General features: G+C 42.3%; 1 protein-coding gene across 1 annotated transcript in view; it reads left to right on the top strand.

Annotated features, from left to right (window-relative positions):
- Window positions 1–344: 344 nt before the first annotated feature.
- The window catches only part of ATRX (ATRX chromatin remodeler), a 70,094-nt gene continuing 49,414 nt past the window's right edge, over window positions 345–21,024 (top strand). Inside the window, 6 exon segments of the mRNA XM_036402362.1 lie at window positions 345–475; window positions 11,424–11,536; window positions 14,840–14,895; window positions 15,752–15,804; window positions 17,338–17,462; window positions 18,665–18,784. Of these exon segments, the coding sequence (XP_036258255.1) occupies window positions 456–475; window positions 11,424–11,536; window positions 14,840–14,895; window positions 15,752–15,804; window positions 17,338–17,462; window positions 18,665–18,784 (487 nt within the window). The 5' untranslated portion in view covers window positions 345–455.

The raw sequence follows: 21,024 nt of genomic DNA, 5'->3' as shown, positions 1-21,024 counted from the left end.
GTGTGACACGGGCTCCTGTCCCCGCTGTCCACCCCCGGCAGTGTCAGCGCTGGGCTCCCGCCGCCATGGCCGCAGCCGCACGCTGGGGCCCCCTCCCGGGCACAAGTGTCAGTGCACTTTGTTACGAAATGATGTCACGGGCTTCGGTCCATGACGCAAAAGTGACGTCAGCCCCGCCCCAGCCAATCAGCGCGGGGAAGGTTGGGATGGTGACGTAAACTGCCCTAGCAACAGTCGGCGCGGCGCCGCCCAATCAGAAAATAGCTGTGGGCGGCCGTGAGCCAATGGGAGGCGGCGGAGGAGGACGGCGGCAGGAGGCAGGTCCCCTCGGGCTCCCTCCGATAAGATGGCGGCGGCGCTGGCGATGGCGGCGGCCGTGGCTTTGTCTGCGCCCAGCGCCTGAGCGCGGCCCCGGCCCGGGCGGCCGCTCCGCTCCGAGCAGCGGCGGCGGAGTCATGACCGCAGAGCCCGTGAGGTACGGCCGGGCCGGGCGGCTCCGCGGCGGCCGCTCGGGGTGGGGCGGGGCCGGGCCCGGCGCGGCGCAGCCCTGGCGGGACGGGCGGGAGGCGGGATGGCGGCGGGCGGGCAGCGCCGCGCTCGGCCTGGGCGGCGGGGCCGGGCCCGGCGCGGAGGGCGGGAGGGACCGCGCCGTGCGGCGGGAAGGCCCCGGGGGCGGCCCCCGCCCCACGTGCGAGCGCGGCGGGAGCTGCGCCGGGCCCCCGCCCGCGCCTCACGCCCGGCAGCGGCCGCGGGGCCGCTCCGTCTGTCTGTCCGTCCGGCAGCGGGGCCGATGCGGAACGGCAGCAACCGACAGGCGCCCGGGAAGTCGGGCTGAGCGAGAGGCGCCATGTTAAAGTGTTAATAAATAGTTGTCTTTGTGCGCTTTCGGTTTTGTCCGGATCCTCGGGGCTCCGAGCCCCGCCGTCCATCACCCCCAGACACCGCGTGCCTGAGGCGCTGCACCGGCCATGAGGGGCTGAGGCTTGGCCCTCACGCTTGACCCGCACACGGCTGCAAACCCTGACAGGGAAACATCGCTGTGTGTGCCTCCAGTGCTCGGCACTCTGGCTTTACGGCTGAGCCTTGGGGAAAGTTTTTTCTGGGGTCATTTATGTATATCTTCACCTCCCGCCTTGTTTTGAGTAGTTCCTAACAACTGTGTCATTTTAGATAAAAGTTGAAGGGATAGTGGTTTTTCTCCTCTTCTGCATTGCTTGTTTTTGAAGCCTTAACACTTCCAATTAGGAATCTAGAAGAAAGAGGTTTTTGATGATTATCATCACTGTTGATGTTGATCACATGCTGATGTAGGTCATGAGCGTTGCAAATACACATTATTTGGTGCATGACTTCCCAGCAGTTAGCAGTTTCTTCTGCATGTATTTTTTTCCTTATTTTGTAAGACAGAGATGGTCCATCTCTCATCCTTTCTCCTCACTTGCACTTTCTCCCCTCTGTGTTCTTAAGGTGCTTTGACAGTTTAAACAGCTTCTTTTGTTGGAGTGTTTCTTTTGTTGTGTAGACTGAAGTGCTAATTAGGGGATTTTCTCCTTTTTCTTCTCCAGCCCTTGAAATCAAGCATGGAGTTTTAATTTTGTAGAACAAAAAAGATCTGAGTTCCTAATATTTATGGTCTGATTTTCAGTCACCATTAGTATTTTATATTCTGAAAAACACTCTTCCATTTGGACTACTTCGCTTTTTGTTTTATTGTGATTGTCATTTTTTGTTCCCTGTTGTCCATAATCTTTTTTGGTTTCTTTTGAACCACTTGTTCCTGGTCTGTAATATACAGGGTTCTTATATTTTTTCCTTTCCATATTCCATATGTTGTTATTAGTGCCACAATTAGTGTTGCTAGCAAGGGGCTGCTTTGGAGGAAGAGGATACAGAAGCTCATACATTTTCCATGGAATTCTTAGATTACCTGCAGAGAGAATGGGATTATTTCAGATTATTGGTGATCTTGCAAATCAAAAAGCATGGGCAGAACAGATCTGAGATTGTGTGCAGTCCTTGGGTGGGATCTGCCCACAGAGCAAGCAGCCCTGTGACACACAGCTTTTAAGTAGATGGGAATAACAATTTTTTGATGCTCCAAACTTTCCTTCTGTTCATGAGCTCAGTTCTCATTCAGTTTGAATGTTTGTTACAATTCCCATCCCTATAGAGCTCATCTGGAGCAGTTTGTGACTCACCAGGTCTGTGCCAGGAGCTGGGCATGGCACTGCAGTGTCACACGTGGCACTGGCTATTGCATGGGCTTTGCCTTGTTGTCCAGTCCAGTTCTTCCTAAAACTGGAGGTGGAGAGAAGGAAATGAAGAAGAAAAACACACCCTGTCTTCCTCTTTTGTTCCCATTTGCCACAAGTGCTGTTGGCTGTCAGCTGCCTGAGTCTGTGTCACCTCACCCTCTGCTCTCTGCAGGTTGTCCATGTCAGAGGTGTGCAGGGATAAAGGACTGGGAGATTGCTCTTAAAATTCTTGGGAAGATGTGCAAAAAACGGAATATGGATGGAAAATCTATTCCCAGCACTTGTAGAACATTGATTTACAGTGTTTCAGAGGAAAATCACCAATCCATACTAGTCTGCTCCCAGAGAAGTTTTACATTTTTGTTACAAGAGTACTTTTATTCAATATTAAGATTCTAGGAGTCTCCCATGTTCCAAATGGGAAATTTAGAATTATGAAAACTGGACTAACCTCCTAAGAAACTTTTAAAAAGTGCTGCCTCTGTAAATATTTATAAAGATGCCTTAATAACTTTTCCCCCAAAAAACTTTTTTTTTTTTCTTGTCCTTCCTTTTCAAGGGGAGGAATCTTTGTCACAGTTACCTAACCTGTTCCTACCAGTTCTTACATTGTACAACATAAGCACAGCAATAGGAAAAGAAAACAAGTTTTGAATTTTCCTTACTATCTGGTAGTCAGTGAATGTAGTTTGTTTGTTTTTTTAAAGTTAGCAAAATAGGCTTAGTTCTTGGTTTTTTTTCTATTCAGACTTTTCACCTCATGTTGTGATATTGGTCACTTGGTTTTAAAGTTTTATATTAAAAATTGTCTGCATTTTTGAATCAGCTGAATGTCTTTGTTCTGAGTGATATTGCAGGGTTGTTTGAGGTGTGTTACTTGATGCCACAATGATATAATTGGAAGTAAGTCAACACCAATCTTCTGTATTCCCCAAAGGGACAGTGAAAGTTCTCTGTCTTCCACACTGTTCTGGAATGGGCATGGGCAGATTCTTCAGCTCTTCCTGAAGAAGAGCAAAACTGTGTCATCTTCAGTGCCAGCTGTGCCCCAGAACCAGGATCTGCAGCACTGAAATGAAATTCTCTGGGAGAGGAACTTACTGCAGAGACTTTGTTATTTATGGTTTTGTTCAGCACTGTCTGTTAGGGCTTTGCAAATTTTTTATCAGGGTCTTTATAGGGCTTAACTGAAGATATATATTAATTTTCTAGGAAACAATTTGGTGCATCAGACCGGTGTGTAATACAAATTCTGCAGCAGGATGACCTTAACATTGTGGGGATTTGGAATTCTCAGTTTTCTGTTATAGATTAACTCCTTGTACCCTCTGCTTGAAGGGTGGAAAAGAGACTGCTTCTTATGTGCCTGTACCACACCAAGAGAAAATATCAAAGTAATGCTGAAATGTGCTGTGTTCATCATAAAAACAAATGTCTGCAGCCTGTGACCAAGTACATTTTAAACTGGATTACCAGAAGTGTCTTTTCTAAAGGGAAAGCCTAAGGATAGTGCTGAACCTCATGAAATCCCATTTTGTACTGCTGGAGCTCAGGTTGTGCCTGCAGGTGATTTGGAGACATGGATGAGTTCATGGATGGGTCAGTGGCAGGTTGTTCCCTTGCTGTGGAGCAGGAGAAAGAAGAAATGGTAGAAATTTAATAGCAAATAAAATGGAAGGGTTTATGTTGACTTTAAAAGAGGTGAAGTGTCCTGATTTATTTACTAAAGGAGGAGCATAAAGCTTTCACAGTCTGTGATGAGATGTGGTTGTCACTCAGGGTGGGTGATGGATTGATTTGTGCTGGGGTTTTTTGTTAGAAAAGGAGTGAAACCTTGAAAAAATCAAGAAGTTGATGACACAGGTTGCTGCCCAATGTCAGCTGCAGTGCCATTGAAGCAGTTCATTTGCAAGTCCAAAAGCTGCATAGTTGTAGAAATTTCTATCTGAGTGGGTCCAACTGTAGGTTTTAATAGGTTCAGCCTAGAAGCTTTGTTGGGCAAATGCATCTGTCATGTAAAGCAAGACTAAAAAGAGGCAATAAATTTGAGACTGAGGTGGCTTTTGTCTTGTCAGATGAAAACCTGTGCTTGGGATGAGCTACAACCCTCAGAGCTGTGGCAGCTGTGATTGGGACTATGTGGGAGAATGAAGGGCCAGGTTTTGATTCTCAGCAGAGTTGGTAATGAAGGAAGTTTGGTTGAGAACCTGTGATCAGCTCCAGGGAGCAGAAGGCAAATGAAGCAAAAGGCATTTTTGGGGTTAGGGGTCCCTGATGCTCTTGGTCATGGGACCTTCCCCTTCCCCTCCCCTTTCCTTTTAAATACAGCTCGGTTTGTGTGTTATATGTGCTAGACTGAATCAACAGAGAAAGGTGTGCACTTCACATGATTTTTGTCTCATAAAGGTGAAGATGTCTCATAAAGGTGATTCCTTTCCTGAATCAACAGAGAAAGGTGTGCACTTCACATGATTTTTGTCTCATAAAGGTGAAGATGTTGTGTTTAGGTTTTCAAGTGGCAGCTTCAGTCTTTCTCAGCTTGCGGGGTATTTCACCATTGAAGTTACACTTCAGTGTGGCATTGAAACCACCCTAACAATGAGATTGTTTGTCTTGCTTTCACCTTGTGGATTTGTGATGATGTTGCTTGTTTGGGTTTTTTGAAGATCTCATTAAAGAAACAAGTTATAAACAAAGTTTTTGTTTTCACTCCTTAGTGAATGAAGTGTGATAGCTCACAGCACGTGAACAGAAAGAAATTGTGTAAGCTTCCTTGAACAGAATAAAGGGTCTCTAAGTGACTTTGAACTGTTGCTTTCTCATTCCCCTTGTGTGTCTGGAGGAAGATAATTCTGTTTACTTGTCTGAACCTGTTATGCTGTATTGAAGCTCCAAAATTACTTCATCCACATCATCGAGTGTCTTCAACTGCACCAGGTATCACTTGATTAACCCCCTGTGGATTAAAAGTCAGTTCTAAACAAAGTAAAAGAGTGAGTGTGTGTTAACAAAGTGTTGGGTACAGAATCTCTGATGAAGTGCTGGGTGCCTCCATCTCTTTCCAGTCAGAGCTGTAGTGTTCAGGTATTTTCTGATGTGTCTGATCTGGTCAGTTCAGTGTGGGACAGTTCCTCCTGACACAAGAGCAGTGCTGTGATCATGGTCATACCCAGGCAGCTCACCCAGCAAGACTGTGGGGCCTCCAGCTGTGGAGTGGCACCTGGCTGGGCACTGTCCTGGGTGGCCTCCTGCTCCTGCCTGTGCTGTGCTGGGTGCTGGGCTGGGGGATCTCCAGAGTGGAGATGTGGTGTGGGGAGCGCTGGGTGTGCATGGCATCAGGTGTCTGCAGGGGGGAGGGTTTGTGTCCTTGGGCAGCAGAGCTGCTTCATGCCAGCACAACCAGATTGTGAGAATCCTGAGTGTGAAACCTCACTTGCTTTGGCAGAATTGGTGTGCCAGTGTAAGTAAGGTCCAAAATATGAATCTGATCTAGGACTTACAGTGTCATTTTGCTTTTGCCTGCAGAAAACCATTGTTGAGTTAAACAACAAACACTGGGATGAAGTGCTGTGTTTTCCCACCATTATAAAATCATATTTTACTTGTTCAAGTAATATAATGGCAGGCTGATTTTATTTTCTGGTTTTATATTTTTTTCTGACAGAAGTAGGTTTCTTAGGACATGGCAGGTATGGTGTGTTCACTTCATTTTTTAAATTGGGATTAGAAAATAAAACAACTCCTACCGGACATTTTTTCCTCTTTCACTCTTTTCCACAACTTTAAGCTATTTCATTCATGTGTGTTCAGCCACAATATTGACATATATTATGTGAAACAACAATGTAGGTTCTACCCTTGTAGCTGAACTCTTTGAATGGGGCTAATTCTAACCCTTTTCCTTCTCATCATGAAAAACTTCTATGAAGATTAGCAGGTGACAGAATACTGGCCTGATTATATCAAGGCTTAGGAGTAGTCTCTCTTCTCACCATCCTAAATAAAATACTGAGAGTTTTGCTGTGGGTTGTTGGATTTCTGCTGTTCACACAGGGATACAGTCTGAAGCAGAGGATGGCAGTCTGCAGACCAGCGGTTTAAAAGTACATCTGGTTTTATTTTGCTTTAATTATTTTTCCTAAGGATTGTTTAATTTTGTCTGCTTAATAGTTGTTCTGTGGTGTTTCAGTTTCAAAAGTGAAAAATGACCGAGACTTAATCTGAAGCAACTGTAAACATGAATTGAAAAAACTCGTGCCTGGAACTATGTGGAAAGTTTAAACATAGAAAAATCTTAGACAAGTGTTGAATTTAAGGAAGACATATGGTTAAAAAAAGCATCTTTATCAACATTGGGGTAGATAAAAGCTGGAAAGGACTCCTGTGCCACTTTCAGGAGCCACTGAAATGCACACGAGGGACACTTGTTTAGAATGTTAGTTGGGAGGTGTTTGTTTAAAGAAAATGCAGCTTTCACATTACTGTTCCAGATGTTGGCAATACCTGGGACATTCCCCACTTCCACTTTTAACATGTCTTAGGAAAGCAAACAGAAACTGAGTGCAAGAATGAGGGTTTTAGTGCAGTTTCAGAGGACAGCCAATGTGCCTGGGTTTGCTGCTGAAGTGGTCAGTGCTGCTCCTTCCACCTCCCTGGTTGTGAATTTCCATCACCTCTCCTGCCTTCAGAAGAAATGTGATCATGTGAATGTGTGGCAGGTTGGATCCCTGGTTATGAATTTCCATCACCTCTCCTGCCTTCAGAAGAAATGTGATCGTGTGAATGTGTGGCAGGTTGGATCCAGATGAGCACTGTTTGTTAACATTTTGTTTGTCCAGGGTGATGTGGTTTGCTTTGGGGAAGGACAGTCAGCAGCTGGCACAGGGGTGAGGTCCCTGGTGGGTTCCCACTGTGTCACTGCCCCTCCTCAGCTGGGCAGGGGAGGGAGGGGACAATGAAAAGTTCAAGTTCAGGTTGAGATAAGGACAGGGACATCACCCAGCAAGTGCCATCACAGGCAAAACAGACTCTGCTTGGGGAAATCAGCTGAATTTATTGCCAGTCAAATCAGAGTACAGTAATGAGAAATAAATCCCCAGTGTTAAAATGCCTTCTCCCCATCCCTTCCTTTCTCCCAGGTTCAACTTTTCTTCATTCTCTGCCTCCTCCTGGTGAGCAGGGCAGGGAGTGGGGTCCCTCCCATGGGAGATGGTTCTCCATGGACTTCTCCCATGTGGGTCCTTCCCATGGGCTGCAACCCTTCCTGAACTGCTCCAGCGTGGTCCTTTCCCATCCCACGGGGCTCAGGAAGGGGCTGCTCCAGCACAGGGTCCCTGTGGGCTCACAGCCTCCTCTGGCATCACCCTGAGCACCTGTGGGGTCCTCCTGATGCCTTGGGAGCTCCTGGAGCAGAGGCTGGACAGAGTTAAAGGAATAAAGCAGGGATTTATTAAAAGGCCTTCACAGGATTCACCTTGGGCAGCACAAGAGCCCAGCCAGGGCTACACCCAAGCTGGATGAGGCTCACGAGTTCTCACACTTTTATCAGTTTTGGTCCATTTCCATTTTGGGGTTCATTGTCCAATTCCAGCTCCAGGTGATGCAGTCCCATCCTCCCAGTCTGCTCTCCTCAATTCTCTGTTGTTTGCACTTTCTGGGCCTGAAGCTGCAGAGGTGTCCTTGGTTCTGGGGCTGGAAAAGGATTGTTCTGTGTGCCTGAGCTGTGAGAAGAACTTGCTAACATTTTATATGGAGTTCAGAGTTATACACCAATGCAGTACAGAGTCTGGAAAATACGAAAACTAAAATGCAAGGCATCACTCCATGGGCTGCAGCTGGGTCTCTGCTCTGACCCTGAATTCCTTCTCCCCTGGCCCCAGTGTCTGCAGGGCTGCTGCTGGCACATCCTGGCTCCTCTCTCCCAGCTGCTGTTTTGCAGCAGGTTTTTCCCCTCCCAAATACACAATGCCAGAGGCACTATGGGCACTGCTGATGGGCTCAGCCCTGGCCAGCAGCGTGTCCCTCTTGGAGCAGGCTGGTGTTGGCTCAGCTGGACATGGGGGAAGCTTTTGGCACCTCTGCACTGAAGTTTGTCACCTTTGTAGCCCCCCACTACCAAAACCTGGCCACACAAACCTGGTACAGGTAAGGACATCCAGGGCACAGCACTCAACAGCCACTTGGAATGGAGTGTGTTATGTCTAGATTGTGGCACAACCTGTCTGGCTCTTTGTTTATTCGAATTATTTATGGACTCATTTATAGGTAATTTGTCTGCTCTGGATGTTTTGTTACTATATAAGGGCCAGGCATTTCTTCTTTGCTTTAACAGCACTTGCTCTGAATGTAGGTAAGGAATGGTACGTTCCAAGGTAGCTCCCAAGGTCACAAATCAGGTTCATGGCCAAACCAATAATAGCAGGGCTCCTTCCCTTTCAGTCCTGTTTTAATTAGGCTGAACAGTGGTGAAATAGCTCTACAGTGGTGGGGAAGCCATTTGCTTAGAAAACTCAAGTGTGAACACACTAATAAATAAAATAGTGCAGGGACTGTCTGTGTAGATGAGCCTGTTTGCCTCAGTAGTGCTTCAGAGATGGTTCTACATTTTTAGGCTCCTGTGTTTATTAAAACCACACATTTATAGGTTGTGATCATTTTAATAGTGACTGGGTCTGTGCTGCAAAGAATAAGCAGTAGAAGCTTTAAGCTTCTAAAGTTTTATTTCTTCTAAAATTTTCCAGTAGAAGCTTTAAACAAAAATAATAGATTATTATTTCTCAAGTATAAATGAATGACATAAAATCACTTTGGTACAAAACCAGATGAAGCCTTGCCCTAAATTAACATTCCATAAGTGTAACACCTTTACTTAGATTTGACCTGGTATTCCTTAACAAAGGCTTATGGTACAAAATGATGAATAATCAAGAGCAAAAGCAAGTTCAGAAGACTTTTTAGTTTTAGTTTGTTTATTATCTTTTTTGATTGGTTGTCAGCAAGAACACTTTGCTCTGAAAATGATAATTTCACGTTAGTTAGGATAAGAGTTAGTGAATGGGAGTAGATAATGTTCCCAGTATTAGTCACAAAGACACATGCATACCATTCTGAATTCATTCTCTATTGACAATAGTAATACTGAACTCATCTCTAGCTCCCATTTTCTTTCTAAAATGCTGTTACCAAAACAAGTTATTTATAAACTAAATGAGCAGAATTCCACATGTGTGGCTTTTTTGTTGTTGTTGTTTTTACTACCAGAAATGTACTTTCTTGTGGCCTTTCTAAATGTGCTTATTTCTTCAGACCATCTGGAATGGATATAAAATCTCTTTATATGCTTTTACTATCAAATAATTCTGAACAACTCTATTTTTTTTTTCACTTAATGCAAGTAAATTGTCATTAAATCTCCTTTCTAAAGGAGAGCATGCAAGCTGTTAAGACTGCAGTGTACCATTATCATCTTCTGTAATGTTTTCCAAGTATGCCTTCCATCCCTGAGAAAAAGGGAAGCCCAAGATCAGGGAGCTGGCAGTTGTATAGCAGCATGAGTCCAGTAATTAGAGGGAAAGACTTTTGGACAGATTGAGAGAAAAATTTTAAGGTACTCTTGAGAGTTCAAGAGCTTTGTTCTGCTCTTTTTGGCTTGCTCCAGTGATTGATGGTGCATATGTAGTCTCAAAAGAAAAGTGCTCTTCACTCATGCAGAAAATCTTTTCATTGCAAAGTGCTATTTTGTTTTATTTTGAGTACCTCAGGTGATTTAAAGAAATAGCAGATGATTTTTTTTTTTAATGGATGGTTTATGCTGTTTTATGTGGTTATTTTCACTGGTTGGAATAGTCAGTGGCACTGATGTGAGGATGTTCACTCACAGCTCAGGAGAGCACTCAGCTGCGTGTCCTTCGGATAAAATGAGATTTTTTTTAGCAATAACAAATTGAAAGTCAGAAGTTAATAAATTGATGTGTTCAGAGAAACAGTAGTGATGGTAAAGGTGACTGCTCAGGTTGAGTATTCACAAGTTCTTAGGACCAATAAAACAGGCACAGAAAATGTAATTTCTTCTTGCTATTAGAAGACTATTTTGAAATTAATGGGGAAACAAACAGTGGGAAGGGTGGGAAGCCTTTATCCTTCATCTGGGCTCACTTCTGCTGGGGATAGGGCAGGTCAGGAGTGGGAGAAGCATCTGGAGCAGCAGATAAGGGATGGTGAGTCAGGGCAGATCAGCTGCAGATTCCAGAGGGCTGATAAGGAGGGCAGGGAGCAAACAGCTCCTGGCACCTCCTGAGCAGGGCCTGAACACCTTTGGCCTCAGTCAGGGGGCTGGAAAAGCCTTTCCTGGGAATGGCTGGAGTTTGGGAGAAATAAACCATGTGAAATGCCGGGGGTAGCACGGAGGTTATGAAATGGAGCAGCTGTTTAAGGCAGGCCTGGCACCGAGATGCTGCTTTGTGCTGTAGTCAGTAAATGTACTCAGAATTGTCCTGGGGTCTGAAAGTGTCTAGAAAGCTGCCAGGGGATTATTGTTTATGAATGAATCAGCAGCACTCTAACAAACTGATCAAGGAATGATCTGGTCCTGCATGGTTGTTTCTTGACCAAATGAACACCACACAGGATGTATGTGGATGGTAGGTTTAATAAAGGGTTTGCATCAGCAAACTTTCATATCCAGTGGACCTGTCACGTTCACTGGCATATTCAGTGGACCTGTTAGTGGCTAAGTTAGCAGGTGAAACTCTTCTGTTAGTTCTAGTTGGGTTTGTATCCCAAAGGTGACAGTTTTAAAGATAAAATAAAGATTTTATCATTCTTACCTGTCTGGTTTCTGACAAGTAGAATATTAATTTTTTGCTGTCTTCATGTCATGGCAGCATTACCACTCAGACTTGCTTGGATTTTTCAACAATTGTATTGAATATACTTGTATATAAACAGTGAAAATGCCTTCAAATAGACTTTATATGCTGTTTGTCAATAAGGCTGCACCTATTATTTAGAAAAATTCCATTTTTTTAATTGCTCTGATGTACTCATACAGAAACAAATGTTTACATCTCTTGTGGATGTGTATTAATTGAGATTAAACATAAGCTTTCAAGCTTGATAAATTGGAGTGAGATGTGTAGGTAACTCTGAATATTACTTGTATTTTAACAGTGAAAGCAAGTTGAATACTTTGGTACAGAAACTCCATGACTTCTTGGCTCACTCATCAGAAGAATCTGAGGACGCAAACTCTCCTCCAGCATTATCTAAAAACAAAAGTATAGGTAAAAAGACATTTTATGTTCATTTTCAGTGTATATGTGATTCTAAAGTCAAATAACTTGATGTTGTTATTTCACTATCTCACACTTCACTGGGGTGATTATACCAAGTCTTAATGTGATTTAAGTGGTGCTAGCTTGATAAATGCACAATAGGCCTTTGATACAGTATTTATTTCAGTTCTGAATCTTTCTAAAGGTGAAAAAATCTAATCCTCTGGTAATTTGCCTTCTCTGAAACATGAGATATCAGACACAGGTATTTGCTGTGCTAGGAGTTCCTTGTTCAGTGTTCCTGAATTTATAAATGCAGTGGTTTTTCTGCTGTAGTAATGCTTTTGCAGTCCTTGTAGGTGTGGGAGAAGTTCTGGAGATTATGCTTTTACAGTAATTGAAAAAGACTTTTTACATATAATCTAGAGACATTTGGAAAGAAAATAATACTTAAAAACCAAAAAACTAGAGCCCTACACTTGGTCCAAATTGGAAATTTTTATTTCTAAGTTAGAAATAGGCAACAAAGTTTAAACACTTCCATGACAGTGATTAAAACTGAAATTATTTCATGTCAGTACTGAATAAAATCTGTTTCCAAATTTAACTGGTTAAATTTGTTTATTAGTTTCACTTGGACTGGATACAGGTGCAGAACCTTTCAATCTCTAGTGCTTAATTAGCTAAAAGTTGTGTTGATGTGGAGTGCAGGAGAGGAGTGTGCTGGCTGTAGTAGAGTTTATTTTCAAACTCCTGTTGGCTTAAGTAATATCTTCCATGGGCTTTCTGGCATGCAGTTTTTATCTTTTAATGTTTTGTTTAGAGAGAGAGTCTGCTGCCTGTGGCACTCACCTCCTCATGTCAGCATCAAACTGAACTGTTAGCACAGGAAAAAGAAACTGCTCATGTGGTGCTTCAGCAGAACAGTAAAATAAACTCTGATGTAGATGCATCTCAAAGTGAAATTTTTCTGAGGAGCACACTGGGAAAAAGAATTCTCCCTTTATCCTCTGCAGTTAAAAATTAGCATTTGGTTCCTTGCTGTAAAACACAGATTGTCTTTGAAATGGAGACACTTGCAAATTTCATAGCAAACATATTTTAGTGTTGGTTTTGAGATCTAAAAGAACATTAAAGTTGAAGAGTCAGGATTAAACAATTAAATATTAGGAAATGCCAGAATTTACTGTGCAAATTTCCTTCCCTTCCCAATGTTCTCTTCATTAAGACAAAAATGTCTTTAGCATCTATGCTTGCTTTTTTTTTTTAATCCAGAGGGTGCTCATTATGAGCAGAAGTTATGGATGTGACTGGGGCCAAATCAGATTTATTTAGTAATAGATCTTGTTTTGTTCCAGCATTTGGAGGATATGTGACCTGTTGGGTAGAGTGATGTGAGGAGGGATGTGACCGTGTTCACAGGGTCTGAGGCTGAGGGGAGAGATGAGGATCTGACTCCATGGTTCAGAAAGCTGATTTATTATTTTATGATATATATTATATTAAAACGAATATATATATACTAAAAGAATAGAAGGAAGGATTTCATCAGAAGGCTGGCTAAGAATAGAAAAAGAAGGAATGATAACAAAGGCTTGTGACTGGGACAGAGAGTCTGAGCCAGTGGTGATTGGCCATTAATGAGAAACAACCCCATGAGCCCAATCCCAGATGCCCCTGTTGCATTCCACAGCAGCAGATAACCATTGGTTACATTTTGTTCCTGAGGCCTCTCAGCTGCTCAGGAGGAAAAATCCTAAGGAAAGGATTTTTCAGAAAAGATCATGGCTACAGAGGGAGATGATGATGATGAAGGTGGTTGTGTGTGGCCCAGGAAGGCTGGCTGTTAGAAATCACTTGGCTATTAGCTGATATTATTCATCCCCATAACTTTTGTGCCTGCCACACACAGAGGTCAGTTAAAACAGGAAGCAATACTTGCTTCATAGCCTCAATAATGTTCTTTATCCCCTCTGCACTGGAACTGGATGTCTCCCTCCTTCCCACTGCATGGCTGCCAGCAGCAGAGAGCTCAGCAGAGCCAGAGCCAGCCTGCTCTTGTTGCAAGAGTGGAGCAGCAATCCCAGGGGAATCTGTGCTCCCTGACAGCCCTGGAGGGGCTGGGCAGGAGCAGCCAGGTCAGCACTGAGCTGCAGCCATGGGGCTCTGCAGTGGGCACAGGGAGAAACTGGCCCTGCAGCACGTTCAGCTGCTGCTGGAATAGCACACGAGCATCAGGCTGGCAGTGTGAGTGCAGAGTCTGCACTCACTGGGGCTGCCAGAGCAGGGAAAGCTCTGCCAAGCTCTCCAAGCTGGTATTTTCCATGGGTTTATCACTTGGGCAAAGTTGGTCAGGAGTAGAAGGTGGGCAGTATCCAAGCTCCAGCAGAAATGTCACCCTCCTTGCACATCTCAGGTTCCTCCTTCACAATAGGGAATGCCTGTAATATTCCAGAGAAGTTTCAGGCCAAAAACATTGTCTGCTTCCATTTTGTATTTCCTCCTTCACATGTGGAAATGGCTGGATGATTTTCCCTGCAATTCACTCAGTTCTGCAGAGGTCAAATATCCAGCATTGAATTCTCCAAGTGATTCAGTTTTTTCAAAGTATAGAAATAAATTGGTGTTCCCAAAGCTGAAGTTTAAGGATAGAGAAGTTGCAGTACTTGTAGTCTTCTGATAAAAATCACAAATAATCCTGATAAGTATCCTGTAATTATACTTCCTGCTCAGTAGCATCTGTTAAAATCCTGCTGTTCCTAAACTTTTGGAGCAATTTCATAGAAGAATCATTCACTTACTGAACTCCAAACTTTCTCTTCCATTTCCAAGACTGGTGGATTGGAGTAGGTGCCAATAGGTTGCAAATCTTTAGGCTTTATATTCCACAGTTCCCAAGCTTAAGAAATAGGAATTCTCACCAGAACTTGGTTCAAACAGGATTTTTGTCTGTGGTTCTATGATTCCAGATTTAATACTTTGTTTCTTATGTCAAGATGTGTGAGAGAAAATACCTGTAGGAAAATTCTTAGAGATCAGCAGAAATGCTCCAATGATATTATTTCTGCATGCAGTTGCACTTGCAGTGCTTCAGTATTTCTTCACCAGCAGCAAGGCTCCAGGGACTGAACTGAAAGGGATTTCTGAATTATTTCTGTAAAATGTATGCCACACCATGGAATGTCTTTTCTGTTGTGCACCAGTCACATTTAACTCTGTCCAGGTGAAACATAAACAATGCTGTGATGTGCAGTGTGAAGAACTTGTGATGTTCCTTGCATTTCAATGGACTCCTTGAATTTCTGTCCACAGGTAAAAGTAGAGAACCTAAAGGAAGTCCAGCTTCAATGGAGAACAACAGGGACGAGGTAGGAATAAAAATGCTTTTGAATTCTAGTTGCATGTCTAGTGCCCAGTGGCTGAGTTCACTCTGTTGCTTTTGCAATAAATACTTCAACAATACTGTCAGAAGCACCAGTAATGTCATCCCCCTTCACCCTGTTACTCAGATCACAGTTGTTCTTTAGGCAAAGATGCTTCCTTTTGAAAAAAATTAAAATGGGCACACTGGATCTGTGCTAAACTGAGCAGGAATTTTTCATGTGTTTCTTACTTCTGTCTGTTCTCCTGTTGGAGACATTCTGGTGGACAAGATCATAACATTGTAGAGAAAACACAAGTGCCAGTGTCAGGCCTTAGTTTGCCTTTACTGCTGAAAATTCAGGTATTTTCAACTGCCCAGCCCTAGTTGTGATCTGAGTGCAAAAACAATGAAAGGATCAGTTTTGCTCTGAAGGCAGCCAGTGCTTTCTGGCACAACAGGCACACACCAAGAGTCTGTTCTGCTGCAGTCTGTGGCTGCAGGCTGCTGCCACTGCTGAGTGCCAGAGCCCTCTGCAAGGATGTGTTGGACAGGGGATGGTTTCTTCACCCACCAAGAGGAGCATTCCCAAACCTGTGTGAGCTGCTGACTTCTGACCTGAAACTCCAGAGATTCGGTTGAACTGAACTGGCATGACTGTTGAAATTGTCACTTGTACTTACTGCTTCTCCTTATTTTAAATTATTTAAAATAAAATTATTTTAAAATTATTTAAAATAATTTTTAAATTTTTAAGGGCACTGGTGATTTCTGAGTTGTTTCTAGTTAATGCAAGAAATTGCTTTTTGACAGTTCCCTTGGATATAAATGTACTGACTTTTACCTTTTTTTCTTGTTTCTAGGGAAGTAGTTCTTCAGAAAGAACCAAATCCTTAGGATCATCCCGTTCCAAAAGGTTGGTTTGGAAAATAAAAACAAATAAATTAGTTTTTGGGTGTGGGAAGCTATAGAAAAGTGGGTGCAGTGTCAAATATTTTTGGTAAAAATCCATGAAGTTATGGAGTGCTGGTAAAACAAATGCCTCACAGTGCACTTAAAATTCAAACCATTTCTCAGGATGAAAGGTTAAGATGCTAAAGCTTGATTATTATTTACAAAGACAAGATTATTATCTTCAGGACAAAGGAGTTTATACAAGAATTCCTTCAGTCTTGCTATTTGTACATGTAGGATTTTTCCCAAAATGTAATTTGGGTCATACAGAAAAAAATATTTTATGTGCTTCACTATTGGGAGAGTGCAGCATCAGACTGTGCTGTTGAGTTGTCCTGTGCAGAAACTGCCATTTGCTGTGTCCCTGCTTTTTCTTTTTCCTTCTTTGATCTAAAAAGTATGGAGTGAATTGTTTACCAACTGCTTGAACCTACAGGAAACAAATTATTTGTGTCCCAAGTAAGAGCAGACTTAGTCCAGTCCAATTCCTCCTCACCTGCTCTCAGCTGGTGCTCACTCAAACCCTGTCCTCTGTGATTTTTATTAAATCCAGTGAGCAGTGCAGGGAGTTGAGCTTTCAACAGCTGCCTTAGTGCTGCTCTTTAGAAGCCTGTATCTCTTTTCTCTCTCCTTTTAATCAAAGTTGCTTTATTTTACCATGTCTGCTGGAATGGATACTCTTCAGTCTCCTTTTTATGTTTGTCTTGATGCCATATTTGCAAGTGTGATTTTATATTTGGCTTTAGTTTCTCCCTCATGAGTGTCCTGCTGAACTCTTTTAATGTTTATACTTCCTTAGTCCTGTGTTTTGCTTCCTCTCTTATCACTAAAGGAATTTTCACTCATCCATTTACCACACTGTACCTTATATTGACAAAACCAGTATCCTGCAGTAGTTCATGCATTGCCTTCAGACTATTGAAAAATTTGCTCCATATTTTGTATTATTTTCTCCCCATCCTGACATAGTAAATTCACCAGTTTGAATTGTTTGTGTGGAATTCTGTCAGCTGATCCTTTTGTTTAGTAGTCAGCTTTTTCATTTCTTTCTGCATTTCCTTCATTATCTTGCAAGCATCTCTTCTGCCAAGGTGCTTTTTGTAATGTGCTAATATCTGTGTGTTCTCTTTGTGCTGCCTGTTAAACCTGGAATGATGGATAAAATTCATGAGCAGACATTCACCTCTGTTTCATTTAGACTTCTTTCCTGGAATTGTGACTTTCTTAAAAATACATCACACCTTGATTTTACAACAAAAAGATTTTATTAGTATATACTTCTATTTCACATGAGAGGGGAGAAATCCTATTCCAAACCAGAAAATTATCCTACAGTTGTATAGTAATAATTTGGAGCATCCCAGCTCATAATGGCTTTAATTAATTTTAAAATAACTCGTTTTTCACAGTTCCTATGGTGTTTTGCCTGCCAAGTTTACCTGAATTGCAGTTTGTACTGTTTGTCAGAGCATGGGGTTTTTTTCTGTCTATGCAGGAAACCTACAGTTGTAACAAAATATGTTGGGTCAGATGATGAACAAATTGCAGATGAAACTGTAAATGAAGATATTTCAAATGAGAACTCAGAGAATGATGTAGATATGCAAAGCTTGCCTAAAGGTAGGTCATGTCTTTTATTTATTTATTTATTTATTTTTTTGCTTCTGAATTCAGCAAATTAGCCAAGATTATGATGCAGCATAAATAATTCACTAGAATGCACATGATTCAGTAAAATGCCTCTTGAAGGTCCTGTTGGTTTTCTGCCCACAAAATGAGGAACCTGAGCACTTTCAGTTTGGGACCCAGCAGATTTTAATCTGGGGGTGCACAAGGATGTGTGCTGGTGGCTTAATTTCAAGTGCCTGCTGACATCTGTATAAAACCATCACAAAACAGGGGAAATGATTGATTCTGTTGTTTTGCAAGAGTCTCAAGCTCTGGCACTTGGAGGTCTTCTTTTACTGTTCTGTCTTTGGGGTTATTAGTAATTAGATCAACAAAAGCAAAACTAACTCTGGGGGAAAATGCCATTATTGGATCTATTTTTAAGCACATTTTTTAGAAGCAGTTAATACTGTAGGCCTGCATCCCTCTTAGCTGCAGTGTCAGTTGGATTAATCTCCTCCATTTCTTACCTGTGGAAGTTACAGGAAAAATTGCTGCTCTTCACTGTGTGAGGAGCAGTATTGAGAGCAGTCCCTCTAAAGTGATTTTTTCAGAATATTAGATTATTTTCAGTGTCCTCACCACAAAATTGGGCTCTTAATAGGAAAGGTTTTTTTTTTCCTTCACATAATTTGGATTAGTACTTTGTTTAAATGAAAATGTCAGATTTTGAATATTGTTAAAGACAAAGCAGGTTTTATTCTATTGCTTTTTTGTGTATTTCATACTGAAATCAATGAAGATGAGGGAAACTGAATAGAAGGGGCAAAGAGAGAAGAACATAGGGTGTTGAGGGGTTTCAGTGATGTCCTTTATTGGGAGCAAGTTCCTGTCCTGCACCCCAGCAGTGTGACAGTCCTGTCATGCATGTGCCACAGCAGAGCACAAAGAGCAGAATTTGCTCCTCAGCCCATTCAGTCCTTGGCTTCTGTCCTACAGCTACAACACAGATGTAGTTTGAAATGTGTGGTGTTGGTTTTGGGGTTTTGTTTTTGGTTGTTTTTTTCTTTCTGTGAACATCTGTGCATTCGAAACTATGTTGAGTTTTAGTCAACAGATTGCACTTTTTTTTTTTTGTTGGCTTTATTAATCAGAACTTTTGCACTTCACTTGGATGTGTAATGGTTTCCAATTTCTAAATAAAATTATTCTAGGTACAGTGGTTGTACAGCCTGAGCCAGTGCTGAATGAAGACAAAGATGATTTTAAAGGGCCTGAATTTAGAAGCAGAAATACCGTTAAAATGAAACCTGAAGCTCCCAAAAAGCGTGGAGGTAAATACAATTTAAAACATCTGTTGAAACGGGTTTAAATTGTTGCTTATGACCACATTTGGTACATCTAAAAATTGTCCATATTTCTGATAAATTATCCTAAAAATACCTCCACTCTTCTGGCTTTTTGTTCATTAAGGATTTTAGCTGGTAGAAATTAGCCTCCATTGCTGCCCCTGCAATGCAGCAGTGAAAGCTAAGATTAGTTCCCATTAAACTCCTTATTTTCAATAGGTATAGGATGCTTCATTAGGTGCAGTTGCTTGGTTGCAATCAGGTGTTCCAGGTATTCCTTTTTTAAAGGAATTGGAACACCATTGATACAGGAATGTTCACTGACTGACCAGGAAAGCAACCATGTTTGAGCAGGGACATGTATGAGCAGATTATCCATCAGTGATCTTAGAAAAATCCTAAACCCTCAAACAATACAAAGACTTCTTTCTTTTGCTTTGAAATTGTGGGAAATTCCCTACCAGTGGGCCCTTCTGAGGATTACCTTTGAAAAGCTACTGTGTCAGCTGGTTTTCCATAGCTGCTGCTAAAAGTGAGAAGTAAGGTAGATTACAATACTAAAAGAAATTAATTTCTCTTTTTTTTTTCCCCAAAAGCAAAGAGGAGGAGGGAGGATTATGTATAACATAGCCAATAAGAAAGTGGATATTTTTGTTAACCCTGCTGCAATATCTTAGCTCACACACCTCCAGCAGCACCTCACACACACAAACAGCTCTTGCACACACTCTTCATCCTTCCCATTTTATCATTTGAGATCCTTGCTCTCCTTTAAAATAATTCATGGAGTGCTGTTTCTGTGGGTGAAGGGGAGGGAAGTGTGACTGTGGAAATGTGCTTGTGCTTACACCTGGCCTTGTGTGGTGTCAGTGACATTTGGAGCATTGATGTTTTCTCTAAATTACAACTTCAAAAGTTGGTTCTGTTTTATTCATGCAAGATGTCCTGTTCATATAAGAATGCTTTTTCCATTTGTGCTTCAAACAATTCTGCATATGGTCCAGCAGAACTCTTCAGGGGTACAGTGTTAAAAAGATGAGACACTTGTCCTTGAGCTTTGTGGCCTGTGTCTGACAGTTTGGATCACCTGCCCTTCCAGCTGTTTTAATCTCCATCCCTAGGGAATTTGCAGGCCTTCCTTTGTGTATCTGGACTGGTTACTCATGTACTATGCCTGACACATACATTTTATAAATATTTGCATTCCTAGTAGGAATTATATATACTGTGTGTATTAGAAATAGAGGTAGAAGCAGAAATCTGGCCTTTCCAGCATGCAAATGCTCTTACCTACGACTGTAAGAGGCATTGTGTTATTATTTTCAAGTTTTGTGTCTGCAGTGTGGTTGTGGTTGTATTTTTGCTAATAAATTTTGTTAGGAATATTCTTAACCAAGTAGTTTATCAGTATTAATGAATTAGTGGTAGTTTAATTTCTTTGGATTGTCATCATTTGTAGTAGTAACATGGTTTACAAGGGTTTGCCTCATAAATTCTCTCTTTTCCTGGTGCCAGCTTGCAGGTTTGAGGAAGCAGGCTGCAGTGCATCCCTTTGGTTGTGGAAAAGAGGGAAGAGGTTCAGGGCTTGGCAGGGAATATCATGTTCTCCCTGGGCTGGCTGGGCCCCTCAGCGATTCCTGCTGCAGTTTAAGGACTCTGCTGTGTGTCAGCCTTGGTTCTGTGCTGCAGAATGGGGGATTCTTTCCTGAGGAGAGTGATGGGATGGATGGGTTCATCCATGGTCACAGCAGTGTTTAAAAGTGAGGTTTGAGCTGGTTTGGAGCTTTGCAGGTGCCCAGGCTCTGCAGGGTGTGCAGTCAGGAATGGCTGGAGGGTGCAAGCACATCCTGTATCCAGAATTTCACTGAGTTAGGAGCAGCTGTTTCACTGCCCCCTGAGCCATCTGAGGCTGTGCTTCAGCAGCAGATTGCTGGCAGCTTGGACTGTGTCTTGAGAATGTTTTTCAGTTCCTTAACATGCTGGTGTGTTGGAGCTTGGTTCTGATTCTGGGGTAGTGATTATTTAATTAAAAAAAGAAAAAATTCAGAGTCTGTACTCAGATTGCATTCATTAAATTCAACTGTTTGAGTTAATTTCCTTATTAATTTAATCACTGAGCATGACAGCAAAGGACAAGTCACAGTTCAGTGACCTCTTATCAAACCTGTATCTGCTTGATCCAAATTGGCCTTTTGGAAGTGCAGAACTTTCACCAATGATTTTCT

The sequence above is a fragment of the Molothrus ater genome, chromosome 14 (assembly GCF_012460135.2).
Source record: "Molothrus ater isolate BHLD 08-10-18 breed brown headed cowbird chromosome 14, BPBGC_Mater_1.1, whole genome shotgun sequence".
In the NCBI taxonomy this organism is placed as follows: Eukaryota; Metazoa; Chordata; class Aves; order Passeriformes; family Icteridae; genus Molothrus; species Molothrus ater.
The sequence above is the reverse complement of the archived record's forward strand: the minus strand, read 5'-3'. Positions and strand labels throughout refer to the sequence as shown.